This window comes from Chanodichthys erythropterus, chromosome 11 (genome assembly GCF_024489055.1).
Source record: "Chanodichthys erythropterus isolate Z2021 chromosome 11, ASM2448905v1, whole genome shotgun sequence".
NCBI lineage: Eukaryota > Metazoa > Chordata > Actinopteri > Cypriniformes > Xenocyprididae > Chanodichthys > Chanodichthys erythropterus.
Genome location: NC_090231.1, coordinates 40766803 through 40792250, shown reverse-complemented (window position 1 = coordinate 40792250; position 25448 = coordinate 40766803). Strand labels below are relative to the sequence as shown.

Genomic DNA, 25448 nt, shown 5'->3' with positions numbered 1-25448 from the left:
CTGTGATTTTATCAGTGTGTTTAATGGACCAAACCGTGTTAAATCAGTTTTGTAACACCTGTGCTATTGTGAGGTGAGTTAAAACACCCGCTGTGTATTCCCTAAAATTCCCAGCATCATGAAAATGAAAGATTAAAGTGTGATGCAGATGCGTTTGGGGAGAAGTCACTTAACAGCATTGGGGTTTTTTTTAAATTTTTTTTTAGAATAACTGTGAACAATCATATTTACTTAAGATTGTTACTCAGTATTTATTGATGTTTTTACTGTCCTGTCAGCGCTTTTTGAATTATATGTGCTTTTTATGGAATACAAGACCAGTTTAAAGAATTATGGGACAGTTATTGGACAGTTGCTGCTTGAATGATTTTGTATTTATATATCTTGGTGTCAATGTAATAGATAGATAGATGGGTGGATGGATGGATAGATAGATAGATGGATAGATGGATAGATGGATGGATGGACGGATGAATAGACGGATGGATAGACAGACAGATGAATGGATGGATGGATGGATAGATGGATGGACGAATGGTTGGATGTTAGATAGATGGACGGATGGGCTGACGGACAGATGGATGGATGGATAAATACATAGACTGACGGACGGATGGATGGATGGATAAATGGACAGACAGATGGATGAATGGATGGACAGAGAGACAGATGAATGGATGGATAGAGGTTAGGGTGGATAGATGGATGGATAGATGAATGGACGGATGGATAGAGAGACAGATGAATGGATGGATGGATAGATGGATAGATAGATGGATGGACTGATGGATGGACGAACGGATGGACCGACAGACGGATGGATGGATAATTACATAGACTGACGGATGGATGGATGGATGGATAAATGGACAGACAGATGGATGGATAGACGAGTGGATAGATGGATGGATGGACAGAAAGACAGATGAATGGATGGATGGATGGATAGAGGTTAGGATGGATAGAGGTTAGGGTGGATAGAGGTTAGGGTGGATAGATGGAAGGATAGATGGATGGACGGATGGATGGATGTACGGATGGATAGACAGGCAGATGAATGGATGGATGGAAGGAGGAATGGATGGATAAATAAATGGATAGACCGATGGATAGATAGATGGACTGATGTATGGACGAATGGTTAGATGAAAGATAGATGGACAGACGGACAGATGGATGGATGGATGAATAAATAGATAAACGGACAGATGTAAGAATTTATGAATCGACGGATGGATAGACAGATGAATGGATGGATAAATGGACTGATGGATGGAGGGGTGGATAGATGGATTGACGGATGGACAGACTGATGGATGGATGGGTGGATAGATGGAGGATGGATGGATGGAGGGGTGGATAGATGGATGGACGGGTGGATGGACAGACAGACGGATAGATGGATGGACGGACAGATGGATGGATAAGTAGATGGATAGATGGATAGATAGATGATGGATGGATAGATGGATTGATTGGATGGACGGACGGATGGATAGACAGATGAATGGATGGACGGGTGGATAGATGGATGGGTATAGGGATGGATAGATAGATAGATGAACTGATGGATGGATGGTTGGATGATAGATAGTTAGAATACATCGTGATGTATTAATCATAGTTCAGTTAGAGTTTCTGTATGACATCACTTTTGTATCATGGGAAATGGGACTGCTTCTTATGCAAATGAACAGGAAGACTTTATAATTTGGTTGTGTGAGTAGAAACCGCTGCCTCTCATCCTGTTCAAGACATTTACTACAGTAGATCTTGCAGGTAAGATTTTATCATGCTCTCATCATGTGATCGATTTCTTACAGTCATACATTTGACATGTAATAACTCAAATGTGAGTGTGTGCATAATTGGTAAATATTTAATTTTATAACTGTGCACAGCTGTTTCTGAACATACAATGTCTGATTTAACGTAAGTAATATGCACTTTTGACAACATGCCAGATGTTTTTTGTATGTTATAAAGTGTTTTTTAGATGACATTTTTAAATATATAGTTGAAGCAAGTGTTCCCTGGTTAAGCAGGTTTAGCTGTTTGTGGTGTAGCCCGCCTAATTCTGCATAAACTGGCTGACACATAAACAGCTGCATGACTTAGAAGAGCGCAAATTTAATCTCTATGATTTCATTTAATATCTGCTTGTAGAGTAAACTGAGTAGGCAAGACATGACAATTATGAAAGTGTCATGTTAATTATTTTTATAATTGTGTCAGGGTGTGTGGGTGTGTGTGTGTTGGTGGTGATGACCTTTTCTGCTGCTTGTGACTCATTGTGAAAAAATGCTGAAAAAAGCAGTGAAAAGCTCAGAGGAGATTCAGAATTTCCACCAGAATAGGCAAAACTTACACAGATACGCTCTACTAACTTATGCACACACCCACACACATATACAGTAATTGCTCATTTTCTGTTTTCTATTTTGATGTGCTTTACAGAAGTAGTCTGAGGCTGAGAAATCAGAAATTATAAGTGGACATAAGAAAGTTATATATATATATATTTTAATTCAATACTAAGTCATTGGTTTGGTGCTCCATATGTAAACCTTGTTTTGCAGAAAATTGCTCTGCTGACATTGACTTCTGTTTTTTTCTTTTTTTTCTCTTGTTTCCGCCCTGCAGGTGCTCAACAGGAAATCTGGTGTCTTATTTTCAGTCTTCAAAGTCGAGCTGACAGCTATGAAACTCATTTTGCTGTGTATTTTTGGCTTCAGTTTAGGTGCGTATATACGTTATGAAGGGTTTTCCATCTAAAGATTCCCTCACAGGTTCTTGTTCAGCTTAAGTATTGAATGAATATTTGTCACTAAACTCCCCTTGTGTTGTTTCCAAACTTATATCACTTTCTTTCATCTGTGGAACAAAAAAAAGATGATATTTGTAAGAATTCCCTGCCTTTCTTTAACATACAGCATCAGAAGTAAACTATATTTGTAAATAGTGTAGGAAGTAGTCCATACAGCTTATATACTACAAGTTTGCTGAAAATTCAAACTGCAAACCCAATGGAACAATTTCCACACTTCTTGTTTTGCATATTATTTATATTACATAATTTTTTTATATTTGTATGTTTTATCACTCAAAAGTTTTTTATTATAGAAATACTTTTATTCAGCGAGGACTAATTAAATTGATCAAAAGTTACAGTAAAAACATGTTGCAAAAAAATATAAATGCTGTCCCTTTCTTCATCAAAAAATCAGATTCCTTAAAATATTTAGAATGAACTGTTTTCAACATTAATAATAATAATAATCAGAAATGTTTCATGAGCAGCAAATCATCATATTAGAATGATTTCTGAAGGATCATGTGACACTGAAGACTGGAGTAATGATGGTGAAAATTCAGCTTTGATAACAGGAATAAATTACATTTGACAATATATTCAAATGGGGAAAAAAAATTAGTAATATTTCACAATATTATAGTTTTTACCCAAGTAAATGCAGTGAACACAAGAGACTTCCTTCAAAAGATTTAAATGTCAAGTTCTGCACATTTAAACTGCTTTCTGATTGGCTGATGCAGTGCTCCAGTTCAAGCACTGCACCTGTAGGTGAATTACTGCAACAAAGCCACCACAAACTAGGAGTTTTTATTTCAGTCAAGCTCAAGTAGAACAGTTTCACAAATGTGCTTTTCAAATGTTGTTAATCTCACTCCATTTTTTAAATGTTGAAAAATACTGAACGGATTTGTATTATCACTATTGATGATTCAGACATAAATTGCATTTTCATACCTGCAGATTTTGCCGCTAAATGCCAAGAGAATCTTTACGGATTGAATGGAAAATCAATCCATCTGAGCATCAGTCTCAAAAATCAGTCTAAAGTTGTATGGAGACGGTTCAACAGGAAAGAGTTGCTTGCAAACTCAGATGGAGTTCCCCCTGATTATGAGAAAAGAATGAAATTAAACTTGTCAGATTGGTCTTTGACAATACACAACCTTGAGGTAAATGACAGTGGACTATACGAGGCCCTTACACACTGGGAGCGAGACACAGTTGCTGCTTTCGTACTTACAGTGGAGAGTAAGAGCCGTCTTAATCTTCATTTACATACGTGATGTATACTTCAGTATCTCAGCTCAGATGTTGCTGCTAACCCATCTTGTGGTCCTTTTCCAGACAATGTCTCTGAGCCTGTAATGGAAGTGATTCCCCATGATGTTAATTCGTCTGCTGGAGTGTGTCGGGCCACGGTGAACTGCTCCGTTGATGGCAGCTGGGCCACGTATGACTGTGACCAAAGTCGCTGTGAGAAGAAGACAAATGCCTCCATCAACATCACTGTCACTGTACTGGACAGCAGAGGCTTCCAGTGCCACGCCAACAACAATGTGAGCAAGAATCATTCTCGGGCTGTCAGCATTATGTGTAAGCATGCAGTTTATTTCATACTCATCTTGTTTCATGTTTCACACAGTTTGTACTTTACCCTGTAATAATTAACCATACGTTTGGGATTTCACACTGTACATTTGTAAACTACTCGTTAATGTTCTTATTAGCATATTTATGTGATTAATAACATTAATTGGATGAGTACAGGATGCAAAGAGTGTGTGCTTTAATAGCTGTCACATCTGTCATGTAAATCCCCTCTGGTTTCTTATGAAAGAAAAACTGAAGAAAGGAAGGAACGCAGAGGAGTGTTTATATCACTGTTTAATTTCATCGTCTAGGGGAAACCGACAAAGTTTCTGTTGCTTTGCAAAGTGCATGAATATTTAATATTCGATATTAGTAAACATGGAGGTGGTTGCTTGGTTAATTGTTGGCATTACGTTTGGCACCACAAACTGCTTGATTGTTTATATCATCACGAATATGTGACCCTGGACCACAAAACCAGTCATAAGGGTTATTTTTTTTTAATTGAGATTTATACATCAAAGCTGAATAAATAAGCTTTCCATCGATGTAGTTTTGTTAGGATAGGACTATATTTGGCCGAGATATGACTATTTGAAAATCTGGAATCTAAGGGTGCAAAAATCGAAATATTGAAAAAAAAATCGCCTTTTAAAGTTGTCCAAATTAAGTCCTTAGCAAAAAATACATTTTTGATATATTTATGGTAGGAAATTCATGGAACATGAATTTTACTTAATATATAAGAAATATAAATATAAAAGAAAAATCTATAATTTTGACCCATACAATATATTGTTGGCTATTGCTACAAACATACCCGTGCGACTTCTGACTGGTTTTGCGGTCCAAGGTCACATATGTAAACTATCCTTTCAGCTCTAAAGTGCTAAATGTGGACAATTAGGTATTGCATTTAATGTACTGAAAATGTTAACATCATGAATTTCTGTAAAGCTGCTTTGAAACAATTTAAGAAATAGCACTGAAAGTCAGAGTAAACGTTACTTACTTCAGCATTAAAAATGACTCTGGCTCCATCTGAAATCGCATAGTCTGTTGAGTAGGAACTTATTTTAGTCATTTAGTGTTAATGCTCCTAAGTGATGGAATTCACTACCCCTTATACTTCGTAATATCTCATCTTTGTCTACCTTCAAGACTCAGATAAAACATATCTATTTAATATGTATTTTTGGATAATGTGGCTATATGTGGCCTTTTGTGTTTTCAATGTGTGTGTGAGGGTACAAATGTATTGTAATGTACAATGTAAAGTGACCATGAGCAATGAAAAGGTGCTATATAAATAAATCTTATTATTATTTTGAATAAGTACTTCGCCACAGCTAAAAAAGTATGTTCAATATAGTATGAATGTGTGTAGTATGAATGTAATCCAGACATACTACATTAATCATGTTGTCATTATCATGTGACCTACAGCGTCATTTGCGTCACTTCACTGCCATTCACAAATCCTCTCCTGTGGTCTCATGGGATAGTAAAGTGTCCATTGTCCACTCATATCTTGTGTGGGGTTCTGCAAGGATCGATATTGGGTCCAGTCTTATTTTCTATTTACATGCTTCCATTGGCTGATATCATCGTTATGCTTGCTGATGATACTCAGCTTTATCTCCCTATAAAAATGGGGGATAATTTGGCCTTACAGTCTCTCTTTGAATGTTTTAATGATATTAAGGAGTGGATGGCAGACATTTTTCTCCACCTGAATGAATCAAAAACTGAAGTGATAGTGTTTGGCCCTCTGAGTTTTTCCAAATATATAATTGATCAATTAGGCCTTTTTAAATCCAAGGTACATAATCAAGCAAGGAGTCTGGGAGTTCTTTTTGATGCTGAGTTAAATTTGATAAGAATATATCAATTCTGTGGTTAGAGATGGTTTTCATCCATTCATTCCCAAGTCTTGACTAAAATCAAAAGGAGACAGGGCCTTTTCTGTTGCAGCTCACAGTTTACCCCTCCATGTTAGATCTTGTGCCACCCTTGATGCATTTAAATCTCATTTAAAGACTCTTCTCTTCTCTCTTGCATTTGATCATAATTAATTTTATGTAATTTTTGTCATTGTTTTATACTTTGTTTTAAAATCTTAGATTGTATGTGTTAGGTATGTAAAGCACTTTGGCCAGTGTGTGTTGTTTTTAAAGGTGCTATATAAATAAATGCGATTGATTGATTGATTGATTGATTGATTGATTGATTGATTGATTGATTGATTGATTGATTGATTGATTGATTGATTGATCGTATAACACTTCAGAATCTTAGGTCATCTGGGTACTTTTTGACTCTTTTATGAATACTGTGAATTCTCACATACTTTTTTTTTTGCCACATACTGTTTTTTTGCCTACTATATATTGAAGGAAGTATGTGATTTCAGAAACAGCCTTTATTTCAGGGTTTAATAAAATAAATAAAATAAAAAATAATAAAATAAAATGAAATGAAATAAAACTTAAATAATGAAACAAATTTAAAATGATTGTTTAAATGGCAGTTTTGTTGTTGATTTTCTGTCTACAATGTTTGTTTTTATAAATGTTAATTTTTTCCATTTATCTTCAGGGCTTCAAATAAAATACATTTTATTTTGTTGTATTTTACATTCAAAGTAAAAAATTAAATAAAAGATAACAAAATAATAATAAAGCATTATAGCTGTTTTGTTGTTGTTTCTCTTATTAAAATGTGTGTTTTAATATTTCCATTTGTCTGCAGGCCATGAAAAACAGCAAAGTGATTTGCCCTCTCCACCACACCTCATCCCTTGGATCGCTGTCACCTTTGGTACCAGTGTTGCGTTGGGTTTGTTTATTGGTTTGATTGTAATAATTGTCAAGAAAAGAGAGTCTTCAAAAGTTTATCCACAGGTATCAGTCAAATTTTCTCTCGGAATGGAATTATTTGTCATTTGTCATTCTTTGTCATTTTAACTCTGTTCTTTCTCTGTATCAGTCCAGTCATGCTGTGACAGCCCGCAGCATCAATACAGTGATTGAACAGCATGAAACGATTTACAGCACAGTGCAAAAACCAGACGCATTCCAGAATCCTCCAGGAAACAACACTGACAGCAACACAGAAGGGACCGTCTATGACATTCCAACACGACATGTATGTTATGTTTTATAGTGACATTTTATTTGTTTCAGTTTTTTTGTAACTGATATTACCAGTTTAGATGCCGTAAAACTTTGTTTGACCTGTTTGTTTGTTGGTTTGTGTCTTTTTTCAGCACAAGGCCTGTCAAATACACAGTGTGGTGGTAGAAAATGAGGAGCAACAGCGATCTGGACACGACAGAACTGTTAATGTAAAAGCTACTGTACATCAGGCAGCAGAACCTGACTCAGAACAAATGAACACGGTTTACTGCAAGCTAGGAGAGATATGACACAGACCGATACTGTACACGTCAGAGACGCCGCCTCAGTGGTGACTTAAACCACAGAAGATCCTTGTGAGAAGAAAAACTTTTACATTTTGTGTGTTTTTTATTACTGAATAGATGAATTGGCGCTCAGTTAAGCATTTAAATGGTCATTGATGGATGCTTACTGCATATTGTGCAAAATACGCTGCATGCTGCCTGCTATTTTTTACTAAAATAGTATGTGAAACAGTATGCATTACACTCTTAAAAATAAAGGTTCCAAAAGGTTTTTTTTTTTTTTTTTTTTGCAAAGCAATACAGTTTCATATGACTGGCACAGAGACCTCAGAGAAACAAAAAAATGCAAACAAAATGCAAGTTGATGTGATCCATATACATCACCTGCTGCAGTGTTTCAATCAATAAAACAGCTGGATATTCTAAAACACAGTAATATTATGAGATCGAATTCAGTATTGATGATGCATACTATATACAGGCGAGCAGATAAGCCCAGAATATGAAAACAGTGTTAAATGGTTAAGCATTTTCTTTTCTATGCTTTGTGTTTATATTCTGGGCTCCTCTGCTCACCTGTATATATGGATCATTAATAAGGTGTATATTGAATTTGGTCTTTTAATATTACTGTATTAGTACATAAGTACCTAAAAATGACTGGCGGGCAAAGGAGGAAAGCCTTGTTTTGCCCTCCAGTTGGGCATTTAAATAAGGGTGTGAGGTCATGTGAAAAACTATCAGTAGAAGAACCATTGGGTTTTCCAAAGAACCTATCAGTGATCAGTTCTTAAAAGAACAATTTATTCTTAATGTGAAGAACATTCTAAAAATCAAAAGAACCCTTTTTGCTCATTTAAGAACCTTTTGTGGAATGGAAAGGTTCTATGGATTTTAAAGGTTCTTCATGGAACCATTGATACCAATAAAGAACCATTGTTTGTAAGAGTGTGTGCGATGATGATATATATTCAAAACAGTCCAGTGACCTCATTGTGTAGCATGTTTAATCCAGCAAGTTGTTATCTCTGAAAAAAGCTATATATATATATATTTTTTTTTTACTTTTAATTCCATTTTGTGTAATAATGTCATAATTGTTTTGATCAAATAATGAGTCAAGGAACAAATGTTAAAAATCACAGCATGTGCCGTATATAGTTCATTCATCACACTTGCACATTTTGGCAAATGCAGTAGCTGGTCATCCAAATATTTAATGCAAACAAATATTGCATACTGTGCACAGTATTGTTACTGTTATATCTCTCAATCGCACTGCGTGATGTTTAATATTTCTTTGGTGCTCAGGTTTGAATGAATCTAACCATTACAGTCCTATATGAATCTGGGGGTGACAACACTTTAGTTATGAATGGAGATGAAATATTTTAATGTAATAGCCTAAAAAAGTTTTATTTTTGTAAAATAAAGGCAATTTTAGAGTAACTGATTTGTTAATTGTTTTTTTTTATTTATTTGCTGCACTCGTTTAATTTAAGGAAGACATAAAATATATAAAAACTGACACAATCAGGTTGAAAAAAAAAAAAAAAAAAAAAAAACTGCACGAATCCAGGTTATGATATTATTTAGCTGAAGGAGGGCATATGATTAACGCTTTCCGCATATAACCGATGTGGTTTTACTAGCAGCACACACAGGATGGAAGTTCACATTTGTCTTTGGTGAATAGAATAAAGTACTCAAATCATTTTCAAATAATGTCATAGGGAAAAGTCAAAGATATATAAATATTTACATTTAGTCATTTAGCAGACGCTTTTATCCAAAGCGACTACAAATGAGAATAGTAGAATCAATCAAAACAACATGAGAACAACAGCACTTAAGTGCTGTGTGAAGTCACAGTTAAGACAGTAACGTGCTCGGACCATACACGGACCTGGTAGCAAGGATTTTTTTTTAAATATATAAATACACAAATAGATGGAAGAAGAATAGAAATCAAGGTAAGTGCTACTATTACTGGGTCAAGTGCTGACGCTAAAGATACGTCTTTAGCATTTTTTTGAAAATGGCTAGAGACTCAGCTGCTCGGATAGAGCGTGGCAGGTCATTCCACCAACCAGGAACAGACCCGGAGAAGGTGTGATTTTGTGCCCCTTTATAATGGCACCACAAGGCGCCGTTCACTTGCAGAACGCAAGTTTCTGGAGGGCGCATAAGTCTGAAGTAGTGACTGAGTTAAGGTATAGCGGTGCAGAGCCAGCGGTCGTTCTGTAGGCAAACATCAGAGCCTTGAATTGGATGCGAGCAGCTACTGGCGGCCAATGCAGACTGATGGAGAGAGGAGTGACGTGCGCTCTCTTCGGTTCGTTGAAGACCAGTCTTGCTGCAGCATTCTGGGTCAGTTGTATTAAATACAACTGATCCAGATTAAAAAAAAAAAAATTAAATTAAAAAAAGATAAAAAAAAGATTAAAAATATACAATAGTTTTAAATATATGTTTAAGTTTAATTAAAATAATAATAATAAATTACTTTAGTTTGTTTTACAGATTACATCTTTAAGACATTTATATGTACAATATTTTACACTGTAAAAAAATAATTTCATTATTTGTTATCGCAACATTGACAAATCAACTTAGAAAATTAATGTGGTTCAGATAACATTTTTTTTTTAACTTTCTGTTGATTAAACCATTCGCCTTCATTGTATTAACTCAATTTTGAGTTCACTGAAATAAAAAAAGTACGTTGCCTTAAATTTTTAAAGTTAAATCAACAATTCTTTTTTTTTTCCTGTGTATAATACCAAACTAAATCAAACACTGATCCCCATAACGACGACCCTGAGATTAAACATTTTCACTAAAAAAATCAACATCTAAACCTCTGTTAATTCTCAGTAAGAACTTCTGTAGCTATTTGACAGGGGGGGAAATCAATCTGGTCAGTGTAAGTGTTTTGAATTGTTTAATCATCCTCTGCTGAGATCTTGAGAAATGTAGGCCCTTTTTCACAGACAGGGCTTAGACTACACCAGGATTAGGCCAATTAGAGCATTTAAGTTGCTTTTATAAACATAGCCCCCTGCCCCAAACACAATCAGTGCAGGTAGTGAGTAAGTTTCACTTTGCAAGTAATAGTAATTTATTTAATTTTTGCATGGAACCACTTGACATGCTTCTTTAAATAAATCCAACATTCTGTTTTTTTTTTAGTGCAACACAAATAATATTCTGAGAAAAAAAGGTCTTAATGTCATACATAAGCACACACTCATATTCTGAATATATTATGTATTATTGAACCAGTTTCATATGAACCTATTGGTTCAATTATTACACAGCATTAAAAAATCATCATCTATTATATTGATTATGCAATAGCTTTTGTGTGTTTGCATTATAAATTTTAATTGAACAGGGTCTGTCTCCTATTGTTTAGTTTAAGTTCATTTCTAATCTGTTAGCATTAAATCTAAACTACAATGAATTAACATTAAGTTTGCTGATTATTCTTTAGAGTCATGCTACACTTCCATTGTTGTGGAGCCAGAGCCAAACATTACACTTGTGAAAGTTGATGTGATGTGTGGCCAAGTATGGTGTCTCATACTAGGAATTTGTGCATTGCTTTTCATCCATCCACGTGCACACACACACCATAAACACACACGGTAAACACACACCTAGAGCAGTAAGTAGACATTTTGCTGTGGTGCCTGGGGAGCGATTGGAGGTCAGGTGCCTTGCTCAAGGGCACCTCAGTTGTGTAGGTGGGGTGAGTTCATTCACTCCCCATTTCCTGCCGGTACTGAGACCCCAAACCAGCGAACTTCGGGTTGTAAGTCCGACTCTACCATTAGGCCACAACTGCCCCCCCAGGCATTTTGCAGGCCAGACAAAAAAAAATTAAAACTATTTTATTGACGTGATTAAAATACAAGCAGTGCAGGTATGAATGAAAGAGAAACACACAGTAAAAACCAAAAAGAAGACACTAAAACAAAAAGTGTAATGACCATAGACTGTAAAAAAATAGGTAATGACATAAAAACAAGCAAATCTTGTCTATATGGTGACATCTAGTGGACAATGAGAGGATAGATAGATAGGCTACATGGACATTATATACAGGATTTAACTCCAGAATTAGATTGTAGCATATTTACAAATGTTATGCTATTTTATTTCTTATAATATTCATAATTCTGTAAATATACTATAGTAAGCAGTGCATTAGCAGTTAGAAGCCATTACAGACAGTTATTTCTCTAGACATAGACCTTAACTTTACTGGCCACTAACAAGGAAAAACTGGCCTTGATTGACTATGACATGTCAATATTTCAACTACACGAGCATTCGTCATGTCACTAGATCCAGCACCTGCAAGTATAAAATGTATATTTATTGTAATTGCATGATATAGTGATATTTTGAGTTTTTAGTTTATCTCACCTTAACCTGTTTGGATCTTCAGTTTGGAGTAAACAGTGTCAGAACTCTCACTGGTCTTTCCTAACAGATGACAAGAGCTGAGGGTTCACTATTTAAGTGACATCACTATTAACATCAGTCATTTATTTATGCATTTATTCTACTGCATTATGTTACAACAAACAATCAGAATAGCCTATGCACCGCAGCAGATCCGTTGTGGTCATACCTTTGTGTTCTTTCTTTTTCTTCATTCCCTTTACTGATTTCAGGTCAATCTCAACATAGGTCACATCAGAATGTCCAATTACTGTGTCTGCATTTCAAAAAAAGAGATCTCTCTTTTACTGGTTTCATTTTATATTTTAAGTTATTGTAGCTCTTTCCGTTAAAAATGGTGGCTGCTATATTTTGTTATCCATGATGGAAAATCTGTATCAATGTCACTGTATATAATTTTGTATATTCTAATAGATTATTGCAGTTCAATATATTTGAGTATTTCAGGGTGATGACAGACTGACCGGCCTGTGGTGGTGTTTGTTCACTCTTCTGTTCCTCTGTATGTCTGATGTTGTGCTGCTGATGGTCAGTAGAGGGAGACAGAGATCCTCCACCTATACTCAAACACAGAGAAGCTTTAGCAGTGATTCAAACCCAGCTTTTCAAAAGGCAAAAACGGCTTTCCTGCCCTCGCTTTCATTGATAATTATATTGCAGTTCGTCTCTTGGCTTTATTTGAAGAGATGAGAGAAACCTTTGTTGTGTTTGCAGCGCCACAGCAGGACCAGTAGGAAAATGAGAAGAAAGACACTCAGTCCTGCAGTCACTCCAATTATCAGAGCATGAAAACCTGATGGTACTGAAGATCCTGATGTTTTAAAATAAAAGGTCAGTAAATCAAATGAATCAAGTCAAGTTTAGGGTGGCGAATCATCTGGAATTTGATCATTAACTTAAATTAAATCTTTTTTGTAAATTAAAATAACTGAAGTTAGTTATCAGTAGAGTTAGGCTACCATTAAATAATCAGTGGAGCACATAAAACATTAATTCACCTGATCTGTTCTCTGTTGCATTTACTGATAAATTGCTCATATAGCTTGGTGGTTACCGTTTCTTATTTGTAGACATTTTTTACTCATGATGTGCAGAAGAGATTCTCACACTCACCTGATAGCATCAGTGTAACTTCATCACTGGTGTGTGAGTATCTAATCCATCGGTCTCTCTTCCTCTACAGCTGTAATTACCTGTGTGAGATTCATTAACAGAACTGATTCTGTATTCCTGTGATTGACTCTCATGAATCACTGAATCATCTTTATTCCAGGTGTAGTTCCAGTGACGTCTGTCTCCTGAATGTCACATGTGAGAGTGATCATCTGTCCTCTGAACACTCGTCCATCAGGCTGAACACGCACTACAGCTTTGAGTCTCTCTGTGCAAAATTAATTTAAGTTTAATTTAACTGACAGCACTTCATACTGTTGATGGGTAGTGTTGATTTGTGCAGTATTACAGTAAACCCAAAATCAGATTGCCCTGTAAAAAACAGCTCTTGCCTCTTACTGTTAGCATGACTCCTGGACTTTGTGCTGTGGAGTTCTTTCCTCCTACACTGCATCCATACTTTCCTGCATCAGAGACTCCCACATCACTCAGTGTGTGTGTTTCATCACCAGATTTTATTTTGATGAAGTCTTTGTACCAGATAAAGCTCAGCCCAGTTGATGGTCCCACATCACAGCTCAGAGTAACTGTGTCTCCAGTGAACACTGAACTCTGGGGCTTCACAGTTACTCTGGGTTTGTCTGTAAATATTTCATGATAATCTTGAGTTAATATACAGTCTTCATTCATTGTCTGTCACTGCTTATGATTTCTATTATTTATATTAAAGGCGTCTTAATTTCACCTCACCCTTCATCTTATTTTCCTCTGTCATTATGAGTAATGTACTAACATGAGTTCTCATAAAGAATTAGCATGATAATAAAATTCTGTGAGACATGGCTCATAAAATCGGGTAGCTACTAACATGCTGTCTAACATGCAGCATCTAGAAATGTTCACTAGTACAGTTTTTTTTTCCAGATGCAGTTTATTAATTGTTTCATGTATCATTTGAGCAAGATCATGATTTCCATCGGTGATGATCACTCACCAAACACAGTCAGTCACTGTATCACTCCGTTCAGCGCAGTCTGATCCCCTGCAGCTGTAACACCAGCATATCTGTTTGCGATCTGCTGTGATCTTGAGCTCTTTCTCTTCAGAGGTGTACTCTGTATCTCCACACTTCCATGTGTATGCCCATCCCTCCCCCTGTATGTCACATGTGATAGTAACAGTCTCTCCTCTTAATATCTGTGATGATTCAGGCTGAACAGTCAGAACAGGTTTAGGTGTCTCTGTAAGAACTGCACAAACAGAAGTTATAAAACATACAAAGACACCAAGTGAAGCAATAAAAGAGGATGGTGAAAATGGCAATGTGTGTATTTCTTGTTTATGCAAACTACTCTGGAAACCTCATGCCCCACAAGATGAAAACAATAAAGTCACTTTATTTACAAACTTCTCCTTGTCTTCTGTGCAGCCCCTCCGATGTTTATCACACACTTCTAAAGGCCAATTCACACCGCACCGACAACAGCCAACAAACTCGTCTGTTGGAGTTTGTTGGATCGGTGTGATACCCCTGTTGGCGTCTGTTGGAGTCGGTTTTCACCCGACTGAACATGTTTAATCGGCGTTTGTCGGGTTGTGGAATGTCTGCGCGGTGTGAACAGTTTTCCAACAGACGGCAACAAACTGACGTAATCTGACCTGGCCACGAACTAGAGTTGTGACGTTCGCGAACGAACCGATTCTTTTGAACGGCTCATAAACATGAACGATGAGAGCCGTTCTTTCTGTCGTTCTTTTTTCCTATGCGTGTTTCACACAGATGCACACAAATGAGCTCCTCCGCGAGACAGAACAGTTATTGGGGGAGGGGCGCACCCAGCGCAGGCCAACCCTTTATAGCGTGATGATATTAGTTATTAGTTGTGCACGCATCCTTCACGTGAGTACTCCAGTGGAAAAAAATACTGTGATACTGTTCTTGTATTGAAATTTTTCACTAAAAGCTGTTTTGCACAGACATTCATTGCAGCCCACTTTGTTATTGTTCATTGACTTGAAGGGGCTGATGTGCTATTTGCAAAGTTTACAGTAGTAATAGTATGTAGTATGTAGACATTTCCATTTTATTTATTTTAATTTTATCTACTTTAAATATTTTTTGTTTTCTATCAAAATGTTCTTGTGTGATAACAATGTTCTTGTGTGGAAGTGTTTGTAGTAAAAGCTGTTTTGCACAGAAATTCATTGCAGCCGGCTTTGTTTTTGATGTTTATTTGTGAGTAGGTATTGTATGAATAACATAAGTCAACGTAGCTTTACACACACACACACACACACACACACACACATGTTTGTTTTTGTGAATTGTGGGGACTTTCCATAGACTTCAATGCATTTTACACTGAACAAACTGTACATTCTATCCCCCTACCCTGCCCCTACCCCTAAACCTAACCCTCACAGGAAACTGTGCAAACTTTTACTTTTTCACAAAAACTCATTCTATATGATTTATAAACCCATTTACATTGTGGGGACCGCTGGCTGGTCCCCACGATGTAGGTGAACTCAGGTTTATATTACATCATGGGGACATTTGGTCCCCACAATGTAATATAAACAAAAGCACACACACACACACACACACACACACACACACACACACACACACACACACACACACACACACACACACACACACACACACACACTTTGTACGGTAAATCCAAAATAGTGATGTCACTGTCTAAGCAGAGGGATTTGTGCAACCCTGGAATATAGTCCACGCATGACAAATGAGGTAATAATCAATATTTCAGAATAATTCAAACTCAGATATTGGTGTGTGATATCCTAGTTTTAATTATTTGACTACAAATCTCACCTCATCATTCCTCCCAGTGATTATTTTAACTGAGATGCCCCCAAGCTGGCTTCTTAAAACTGACTAAATATTTAAAAAGAGCCAAAAGAGCCGTTCTTTTGAACGGCTCTTTGAAAGGAACGGATCGCGAAGATCCGGATCCCCTCAAAGAGCCATAAATCCCATCACAACCACGAACCGTTGCCATGACGATGAGGCAAGTCCCCTGCAAAGACAGCTGTTTGATCGCGCCCGCGCCTCACACACACACACAACAAAGCAGTGGAAACGTGACATCGCAGCTTGTTCATTATAAAAAATAAAATACTGTTAAAAAAAATAAAATATACAAAAGGTACAATAGTCCATAGTGCAATCCGTGCCATTCAGCAAGAGCAGCTGCTCCACTTCACCGAAAGAGAGAGGTAACCACTATGAGAGCAACGCAGGTTTACCTTCAGTTTCGTTTTTAATAATTCGTTTTGTCTTGTTTAGCTACATGGTTGTATATGCTTATGGGTCTCGTTAATAAAAAGGCTCGCGCTAAAAAAAAATGTTTGTTGGTGCGGTGTGAATTGGCCTTTTAAGATGCCATCGATAGCTGTAGTGATCTCTGTTGCTTGGGCGACAGCTATTTTTTGCATTTGTCTTCAGTTCTTCGCATAAGACAAAGGAGACGAGCCTATGTGTTTTCCCAGGAGTCCCTGGTTGATACAGAACATACAATACTGATGAATAAGCACGCAAACTAAATGCACTTTTTGTTTATATCATGTAACGTACACGTATTTATGGACGTAACCACAACATAACAATACATTAATCAGGCATGCGGCAAAAAGACAAGTTAGCTGCCACCGGATTTGAATTTATGTTGTCAAATCAACGTGGGTTTCAATAAAATATAAAAAAAAAATATGTTGTGGAACTATCATAAAGTAAAAAACATTAGCGAACTGTTTTCATAGCGATTTTTACAAATCTTTTTTCGGAGAACATAACCGTATACATGAACAAGATTAACGGCAACATAAAACGAGTGATTATTTATTACTAAAATACTGTTTACCGTAAGAAAATACTTGAAGAGTTTATTTGCAAAAACAGATAACTCCATTTTTATGAATTCTCACAAATCATGTTTTTTTTATTGTGCATTCAAAGTAATAACAATCAAACTGCAGTTGGGCTGTTTTGATTAAGTAATGATAACTCTAAAAAATACATGTAAATTAAAAAATTAAAATTCATTGAAAGTATGTTTTATATATATATTAAAAGTTTGTTTTTTAGCAAAAGCAGATAACTCCAACATTCGTTTTTTGGCAGAAGCAGATAACTCCACATTTCATGTTTCATAGTTAAACAAAACCCAAGTAATTGCATTTAAAACACTCTCAAACACACATGTGCACACAAACACCCACCCACGCGCACACACACACACACACACACACAAACAAACAGATCGGCACGCACACACACACACACACACACACACACACACGCTCTCTCTCGCTCTCTCTCTCTCAAACACACACACACACACACAGATCGGCACACAAGTACACACACACGCACTCATCCACACACGCACGTGCGCGCGCGCGCACACACACACACACACACACACACACACACAAGCAAAAGGACAACCAATTTTTCAGCATGTAAGTCGTGTATGGTGTACAAGGACTTACAGGAGTCAAAATTTAAAAACCTCGATCACTTTTAGTCAGCTTTGATAAAACTTCCCTCAGCTAGCGCGTCTTTCTGAAGTGACTAGAAGCCTTGTCACCTGACCTGAATACTGCGCGCTGATTCGCTAAAACGGACTTATCGGTTTCTGTCTACACAAACAAGGGCGCTTGTCGGCTTCTGCTGTAAAACGTGAACTTGCGATGCCTGAAAGTGGGCAAAACCGGCTCTTCTGACAAAATGGATTTAGGGTACAGAACGTGCTATATATGGAGAATAATGCACAGCACTTAGTTCATTTTTTAAAAAAAATGGCGTTTATCGGTTTTTGCAAATGAACTTCACTTATATTTATGGGTCTCTCTGCTCGCTCGGTCGGCCATGTTGGAAATTTATCATACCCCTTCGTCTGAAGTGTGGTCCCGAAAAATCTTCGTTTGAAGGGCTACCTGGCCCTTCCCCCTACCCCTTCCCCTCCAACCAAATGAGAATTGGGACACCCCTACCCCTTCACGTGAACGCGCGAAACAAAGGGGAAGGGGTAAGGGGTAGAATTGGGATAGGGCCTTAAACTCTACATTGTTGAAATGTCCGCGTATTTCAACAAAGAATGTATGATTATATTATATTACGAGATGATATTATGAAAAGAAATTCATCACGAAACGCAGCAGAACTACTTTGACAAGCGGAACAGTCGGAAATTAAAAACGGAAATTTTATGTTATTTCACAGTTACATGTTTTTCCACATTATTTTACAGCGGATATGTAAATTTACATTATATTTCTGTGATTTTACAGAATATTCAAAATACAGAAAAAATATGTAAAATATTACAGTTTTTTACAGACGCTAGGACACATTTCTCAATACTTAGGTCACTTTTGCAAAACTCTTCACACAGTGAGCACAACAGAAGTCTATGTGGGCTAAACTGAGGATCAATTATCATCGCTTTGGCACAAAATGCATTCAATGACTACATCTCTCAAATGTCATGAATTCTTTTCTCACTCAGACACAACAACTGCCAAAACTCTTTGTAGGTACAGGCCAATTTGCACATGCTTACATACTGTTTTCAAAACTGTTAAACTTGTGTTCAAAACAATAACATCATACAAAACTGAATAAGGCAGAAATATGCTGCATTTCTATAGTAATATTGTAATGAAATATATTCTGAATATAAAAAATCAAATACTATCAGAGGAATTAGATGAAACTGAACACCTACACAAGCATTTGTTTTTCAGTTTCATTACCATCCATTCAAAAGGGGAAACTTAGGAATAATTTTGTTCTGTAATGTAAACATGGACCATGTAACATGTACTGCGGTGAATTATAAGCAGTAGAGAGTGTCATTCTTGTTTTATAAAGAAATTTAAAAAAAGAAAACATTGTATAATGCTAACTGATGTTAGTGTTTTTAAGGTCGATGTTTTATGACTGACAAAGTGTGTTTGCTTGGTGAAAACCTTTGCTAGTGTTCTGGAAGAATGAGTTGATTTGAGACATGAATGAAGTGTTTTGGTAGATTTAGTGCATTTTGAATGTGAAATGAACTGCTGTGCCAAGATGAAAGTTGGTTAGGAGAACTGTGTGAAGAGTTTTGAAAAAGTGACCTAAGTATTGAGAAATGTGTCCTAGCGATTGTAAAAAACTGTAATCAACATTTTACACATTATTCTGTAAAAATACAGAACATTTCTTTTAAAAAACAGAAATTTAATGTAATACTAAAATACATGCAATTCCCTGTAAATTTTATAGTGGAAAATAAATTACAGCAAATATCAGAAAACAACAGGCATTTCAGTGTATAATGACAAAATGACAATAACTTAACACAAATAGAACAATAGAGAATGAATGTCAACATTACAATTTAGTATTCTGTTATCGGAGGTGACTGTCCAATGTGGTTTCAGAAATGTACATATCATGCAGTTGGCTAACAATATAATAATTTAGGCAATTTAATTTACAATCACTGTTAGCAGATTAATGATTAAATGTTAACAATAATAAGGATATAGAAATTTAGGAATGTGCATGTTGATCCTAATGTTCCTTCATCTGAAGTCCTCGCATGAGTTGGTGCCGTCACATGTGTTGGTCATCTGAAGTGTTCATAAGAGGCTGGATCCAAACTGAAGCTGATACTCTCTAGTCACCTCAGGACAGGTGTCCTGGGGTAAAACAGAAAAGCAGATGGAGAATAATTAGCATAGCTGCTGTTCATAATATTAACCATTTAAAACCCAAATACAGAAAAAAAAAGAGCAAAAATTGTTTTGACCTCTCAGATATTGTTTTAGGAGGCCTCTGATGCAGAATTTTTTTTACTTTTTAGTAAGTTTTTAGGGAAATGTTGTAATATTGCAACATTGGGCCTAGGTAGGAGCAGAATTTCTGTATTTGTACTCTCTTTGAACAGATATACAGAGTATTTAAGCATTAATTTGCAGGGCTGATTGCTTACATAGCCCATAACAGTATATATCATGAGTAATAATCACACAACAATCATATTTTTTATGAATAAGCATTTATTAATAAAAATATTTAAAAAAATTGTATTCATAAAACTTTTTCTTCTATCACTTTCACTGTGGTTTGAATGAAGTATGTGTTTTGCAGTGATAGTGCCTACATTCTTTTTATCTGAGAAGCACAGACAAACATTGCTACACTTGCTACAGTGTATTTGTGTATCCATTATTGCAGCATCTGCAGTGACCTCTCTTCGTCTTTACTGAGAAATGTGCAATCGTGTCTTTGCGTACATCCAGTGGGGTGGTCCGATGACATCTTCGCATTCTGAAATGGAAAAAGTAAAAAAATTAATAAATGAATAAAACAAATTATATTGTAGTAGATAAACTGAAAGAATAGACAGGGTGGTAGATCATGTGTCGAGGGTAGAGATCTAATATTACACTGTAAAAAAAATCCCATTGTTTCTACGGAAAAATACCGGCAGCTGTTGTTACCAGAACAATACTGTAAAAATGACATCAAACCGTAAACATACTTACGGAGTTACATGTGAATTTAACATTTTAAATATGTATATTTAACATTGGATTTCAGTGCACTGTAAAAAAAATCCCAGTAAAATTTAAAGTAAAATAACATATTTCATTAACTGATATAATGTTAATTTACCAACCTAATGAAGTACTAATATCTGTTTTGTATCTTTATAATACACTGACAGTCATCAAACACAGTTGTGATAAGAGTCACATGATGAATCAAAGTTCATCACAAGCAGCTTTTCCACAAGCTGAGGAGGACAATACTAATATATAGAAGGAGCACACAGTGTCATTCACACACACACTAAACACCATCATGGTAACATGCATGAAATTTTAAAAATGCAATAAACATTCATTTAACAACATTAGATGTAACACAAAACCCTAATGTACATAACTGATTAGAAAAAAAATGAGAAAAACTAAGAAAAAAAAAAGTTATTTCAACAAAAATATATCAAATGTGAAGTGTCGCAGGGAATTGTGGGAATGTCAATTTACGTTTTTTTCACTGTAAATTTTGCAATGAATTGTTATTTTTCACTTTCAAAAACTGTGAATTTAACTGTATTTTACCATAAAATGACATTAAATGTACCGTTAGATCTATTACAGTTATTCATCGAATATAGTACAGAAACTTTCTGTAAACCAATTAACAGTTTTTCACCGCAGCATTTTTACAGTCTTTTACTGTTAAAATCACGGTCATTTTTTACAGTGTATCCATCAAAGTATTATAATTTCAGTCCAAATGCTAATCAAAATTCCACTACTACATTCAAACAATTCTGTCTGTCTGGCCTATTATGCTCTCTACTTATCATACTAAAGGAACACATACATCCCCCCGGAGCACTTACAGGTTCATATTCAAGACCATTCACACCTGTCCCCGAACAATGCAACAGGCATCCCCCCAAAAACATTCAGAGCTCCTAATGCTGTAAACTGCTACTTAGGCAACACTCAAAGAAAATCTCAAAGATGATCATTTAGAAGTGAAGGGGTGGATTCTGGAATCCACTGCCGCTTCAATATATATCTTTTAAGTTATTAATCAACATTTATATTTATGTTAAATTATTTGAATGACTTCTTCAATATATGTTAAAGCATCTATTTTCCTCTGTACCTCTCACTGAGAGAAAAGAACATGTTATGTTTTGGGAAAAGTTTCCTGCTGAGAGCAGAGCTCAGATCAACTTCAGCCTTGAAGAAGCTGTGAAACGTGTATCTATGTGCGCCAAGTGTTCTGTGCAGATCCCTTGTTACTGGTGGACAACTGGCATTCTGCTCGTGACCAGCAGATGCCACATCATGACCCCAAAAGGACATCCGGTACCTAAATCCAGGGTCCCCCTCGTCATCACCATGACGAAGGGAGATATGCCTCTTACTATCTGTCCACATGTGGAAAATTTCTAATCTTGTCTATTTTTCTTAGCCAATCAGAATCATCCAACCTGAAGTAATGACGTAGTTAGTAGACTCTGTTAGAGTATAACTGATCTAAAAATGTGATTGTACGCAGAGCGGCCTACGAACTCCTTGTGAGACCTGAAGCTGGCTTCTGCTGATGAAACTGCAAATTATTCTTCATTAAATTTTTCTTCAATTTATTAATTATTTTTTTAAACTTTGACTCCAGGTCTTAATTCAAAATATGTCTCAAGGGTCCTAAACTGTTTATCCCCAACAGAAGTTAAAAAACAAATAAACTACAAAGATACAGAGAGCTTCACTGCTCTGGATGATGGAGTTTCAAATCCCACATACAGTTTATTTCTGTGTTTAATTATGGTCTAAACTAAGTACAAATTTAACAGAAAAGCACATTTAGAACTTATTTACAATGAATCTTACAGTTAAAATTTCAATTTGTGACCACGTGAGAACTGCAGTGTTCTTATGTGATGTGTAGGAGCACAGGCTATTTTGACCACTCTACACTGTAAAAAAAAATCCTGTAAAAAAACGGTAATTTTCTGGCAGCAGGGGCGCCAACAAATGTCCGTTTAAAAACAGAAAAATACTGTTAGAAAAAAACAGATAAACTGTAAAAAAAATCCCGTAAAAAAGGCGGTATTTTTCTGGCGTAAAATAACGGAAAATAACCGTTATTTTATGACATTTAATAAGACATTTATTTTCCGTTATTTTTCTGGCGCCCTGCTGCCAGAAAATTACTGTTTTTTTACAGGACTTTTTAATTTAAAAGAGATCATGCTGAAGTAACGCAGGGTTTATAATGTAAATGCATCAATATCACAACACAATTGTTACATTCACATCAGTCCATTTCATAATGCCCACAAAACAATCAACAGAATCCACCATCAGGTGTCATTTTGCTTTAGCTTTCTTTATTACTGCAAATGTGTTTAACAAACACACTGTCACAGCAGCTAAAAAATACAAATGAGTTAAAATAAGAGTTAATGCACGCGAAAAACTGCGTACCATAAGCACGCCAAAACTCATTTTGGCGTATATATTCTACGAGATTACACACTTGTACTATTTATACGCATTTTCATGTGATCGTGTTGAAATTTCAGAGCTTTCCCTTTGCTGTAGAGGGTTTTTTTCTGTCACTCCTAAAATCACAGAATAATATTCATTTATCATGATCAAAACACGTTTGAACTAGTTTCAGTTGATTTTTGCGCTTCATGTATGTGACGTCACCAATAGTAAAAACAGTAAAGTGCATACTTTTAGGTTAAATAAATTGGGAGCAAACCTTTACAGAACCATGAAAACCTCTCATCTACACATAACATGTTATTAAAAATCCAATTTTTCATAAATAAGAGCTCAATCGATAGAGCATACTTCTTCTCAAAATGGTTGAGATGCTAACTTATTCGAAGACGCTAAACCAGAGGTCTCCAAACTCGGGCCTGTAGGGCTACTGTCCTGCATAGTTTAGCTGCAGCTCCAACACACCTGCTTGAAAGTTTCTTGACCTTGATTAGCTGGTTCAGGTGTGTTTAATTGGGGTTGGAGCTAAACTTTGCAGGACAGCGGCCCTCCAGGACCGAGTTTGGAGACCCCTACGCTAAACCATTTCTATAAATTAAATATTCAGTTTTATCATTTACATAAATAAAGTTCTAGATTTTGTATTATTTTGTTTAGGAAAACAGCCTAATTATTTAATTTCAAACCATGCTTGTATGTAGACAGTATTTTATAATTCCAACACTTTGCTTTGGTTATATATTAAGCTAGTCTCATTATTTTTATTCAGTGTTTTTCGGATTCCTTTTAACTGTAAAAATAGATAAAATAAAGATGTCCTGTAAGCAGTACAGATTATCGGCTTACCATGGTACATTGTTAGCTGGGTTACTATGGTCTTACTGCAAAGGCCATAGTTACATCATGGTTCATTATGTAGTTATATGGTTTTACTTCAAAAACCATAGTTAACCTATAGTTACAACAAAAAAAAAAAACATCGTTAATTTTCGTAAGGGAAGAAAGCGGAGATGAAGTGAAGTGAAGTATGCTTGAGGGTTGTCAGTAGCAGAAAGGGGGTTGGCTTCGGAGTTTGGAGAGAAGTTCACCGATTGGCTTGATAATGTGTTCAGACTTCAGCCAATAGGAGACGGTGCGCTTTCATTTAAATGTTGAATCACAGTTGTCCAGATTAGTCTTATATCATTTCCAATTAGCGTTTTACTTGTTGAGTAAATTACACATTATAATGAGTGGTAGAGGCAAAACCGGTGGTAAGGTTCGCGCCAAGGCCAAGACTCGCTCTTCCAGGGCTGGACTGCAGTTCCCCGTCGGCCGTGTTCACAGGCTTCTCCGCAAAGGCAACTATGCCGAGCGTGTCGGTGCCGGTGCTCCGGTTTATTTGGCCGCTGTGCTCGAGTATCTCACTGCTGAGATCCTGGAGTTGGCTGGAAACGCCGCTCGCGACAACAAGAAGACCCGTATCATTCCTCGTCACCTGCAGCTGGCGGTGCGCAATGACGAGGAGTTGAACAAGCTTCTGGGTGGTGTGACCATCGCTCAGGGTGGTGTGCTGCCCAACATTCAGGCCGTGCTGCTGCCCAAGAAAACCGAGAAGCCAGCAAAGACCAAATAAACTGACAAAAGGTTCTCTTTAAACAAAAGGCTCTTTTAAGAGCCACCCAATTTCTCTTTGAGAGGGTGATTTCATTTGTCCTATTTATATTTGTATTTGTACCTGTCGCTTAAAGAAAAGAAGTAACGCTTAAGATGAATGTTCATGAGTCGTCAGATTTTGTATTGTCAATAAATATTGATGGATCAAAATAATGCCACCGAGTTAAAAAAAAAAATACCAAGGTTCATTTACAAATTCCATTCAGAATTTTTTTTCCCCATCTACTTTATATCGTAAGTCAATGAAAATACATTTTATTCTTGGAGAAATTTTAGGTAGGGCTTTTATTAAAGATTTTATGAATGTATTATGAA

The 25448-nt window shown here is 36.2% G+C and overlaps 3 protein-coding genes across 3 annotated transcripts; 2 read left to right on the top strand and 1 right to left on the bottom strand.

The window, feature by feature from the left end:
• Positions 1-1747: 1747 nt before the first annotated feature.
• si:ch1073-220m6.1 (SLAM family member 9) lies at positions 1748-9224 on the top strand. The gene is made up of 7 exons (XM_067401008.1): positions 1748-1779; positions 2644-2740; positions 3776-4063; positions 4160-4408; positions 7157-7308; positions 7394-7552; positions 7674-9224. Exons 2-7 carry the CDS (start codon positions 2701-2703, stop codon positions 7830-7832), a joined length of 1047 nt encoding a protein of 348 aa, XP_067257109.1. The 5' UTR covers positions 1748-1779; positions 2644-2700; the 3' UTR covers positions 7833-9224.
• A 3040-nt stretch (positions 9225-12264) lies between these two features.
• On the bottom strand, positions 12265-23474 carry si:cabz01036022.1 (B-cell receptor CD22). Its single transcript, XM_067401192.1, is given in 11 exon segments — positions 12265-12323; positions 12472-12558; positions 12767-12859; positions 13000-13113; positions 13416-13460; positions 13463-13588; positions 13591-13683; positions 13808-14056; positions 14435-14656; positions 14893-14914; positions 23454-23474. Coding segments are annotated over 11 exon segments (1131 nt in total).
• A 1231-nt stretch (positions 23475-24705) lies between these two features.
• Positions 24706-25092, top strand: LOC137029962 (histone H2A-like). Its single transcript, XM_067399818.1, has one exon. It carries the CDS (start codon positions 24706-24708, stop codon positions 25090-25092), a length of 387 nt encoding a protein of 128 aa, XP_067255919.1.
• The last annotated feature ends 356 nt before the right edge of the window (positions 25093-25448 follow it).

Coding starts and splice junctions, on each gene's coding strand:
- LOC137029962 (XM_067399818.1), top strand. CDS start 24,706: ATGAGTGGTAGAGGCAAAACCGGTGGTAAGGTTCGCGCCAAGGCCAAG.
- si:ch1073-220m6.1 (XM_067401008.1), top strand. CDS start 2,701: ATGAAACTCATTTTGCTGTGTATTTTTGGCTTCAGTTTAG. Junction 4,409..7,156: donor TCGGGCTGTCAGCATTATGT/GTAAGCATGCAG, acceptor ATTTGTCTGCAG/GCCATGAAAAACAGCAAAGT. Junction 7,553..7,673: donor ATGACATTCCAACACGACAT/GTATGTTATGTT, acceptor GTCTTTTTTCAG/CACAAGGCCTGTCAAATACA.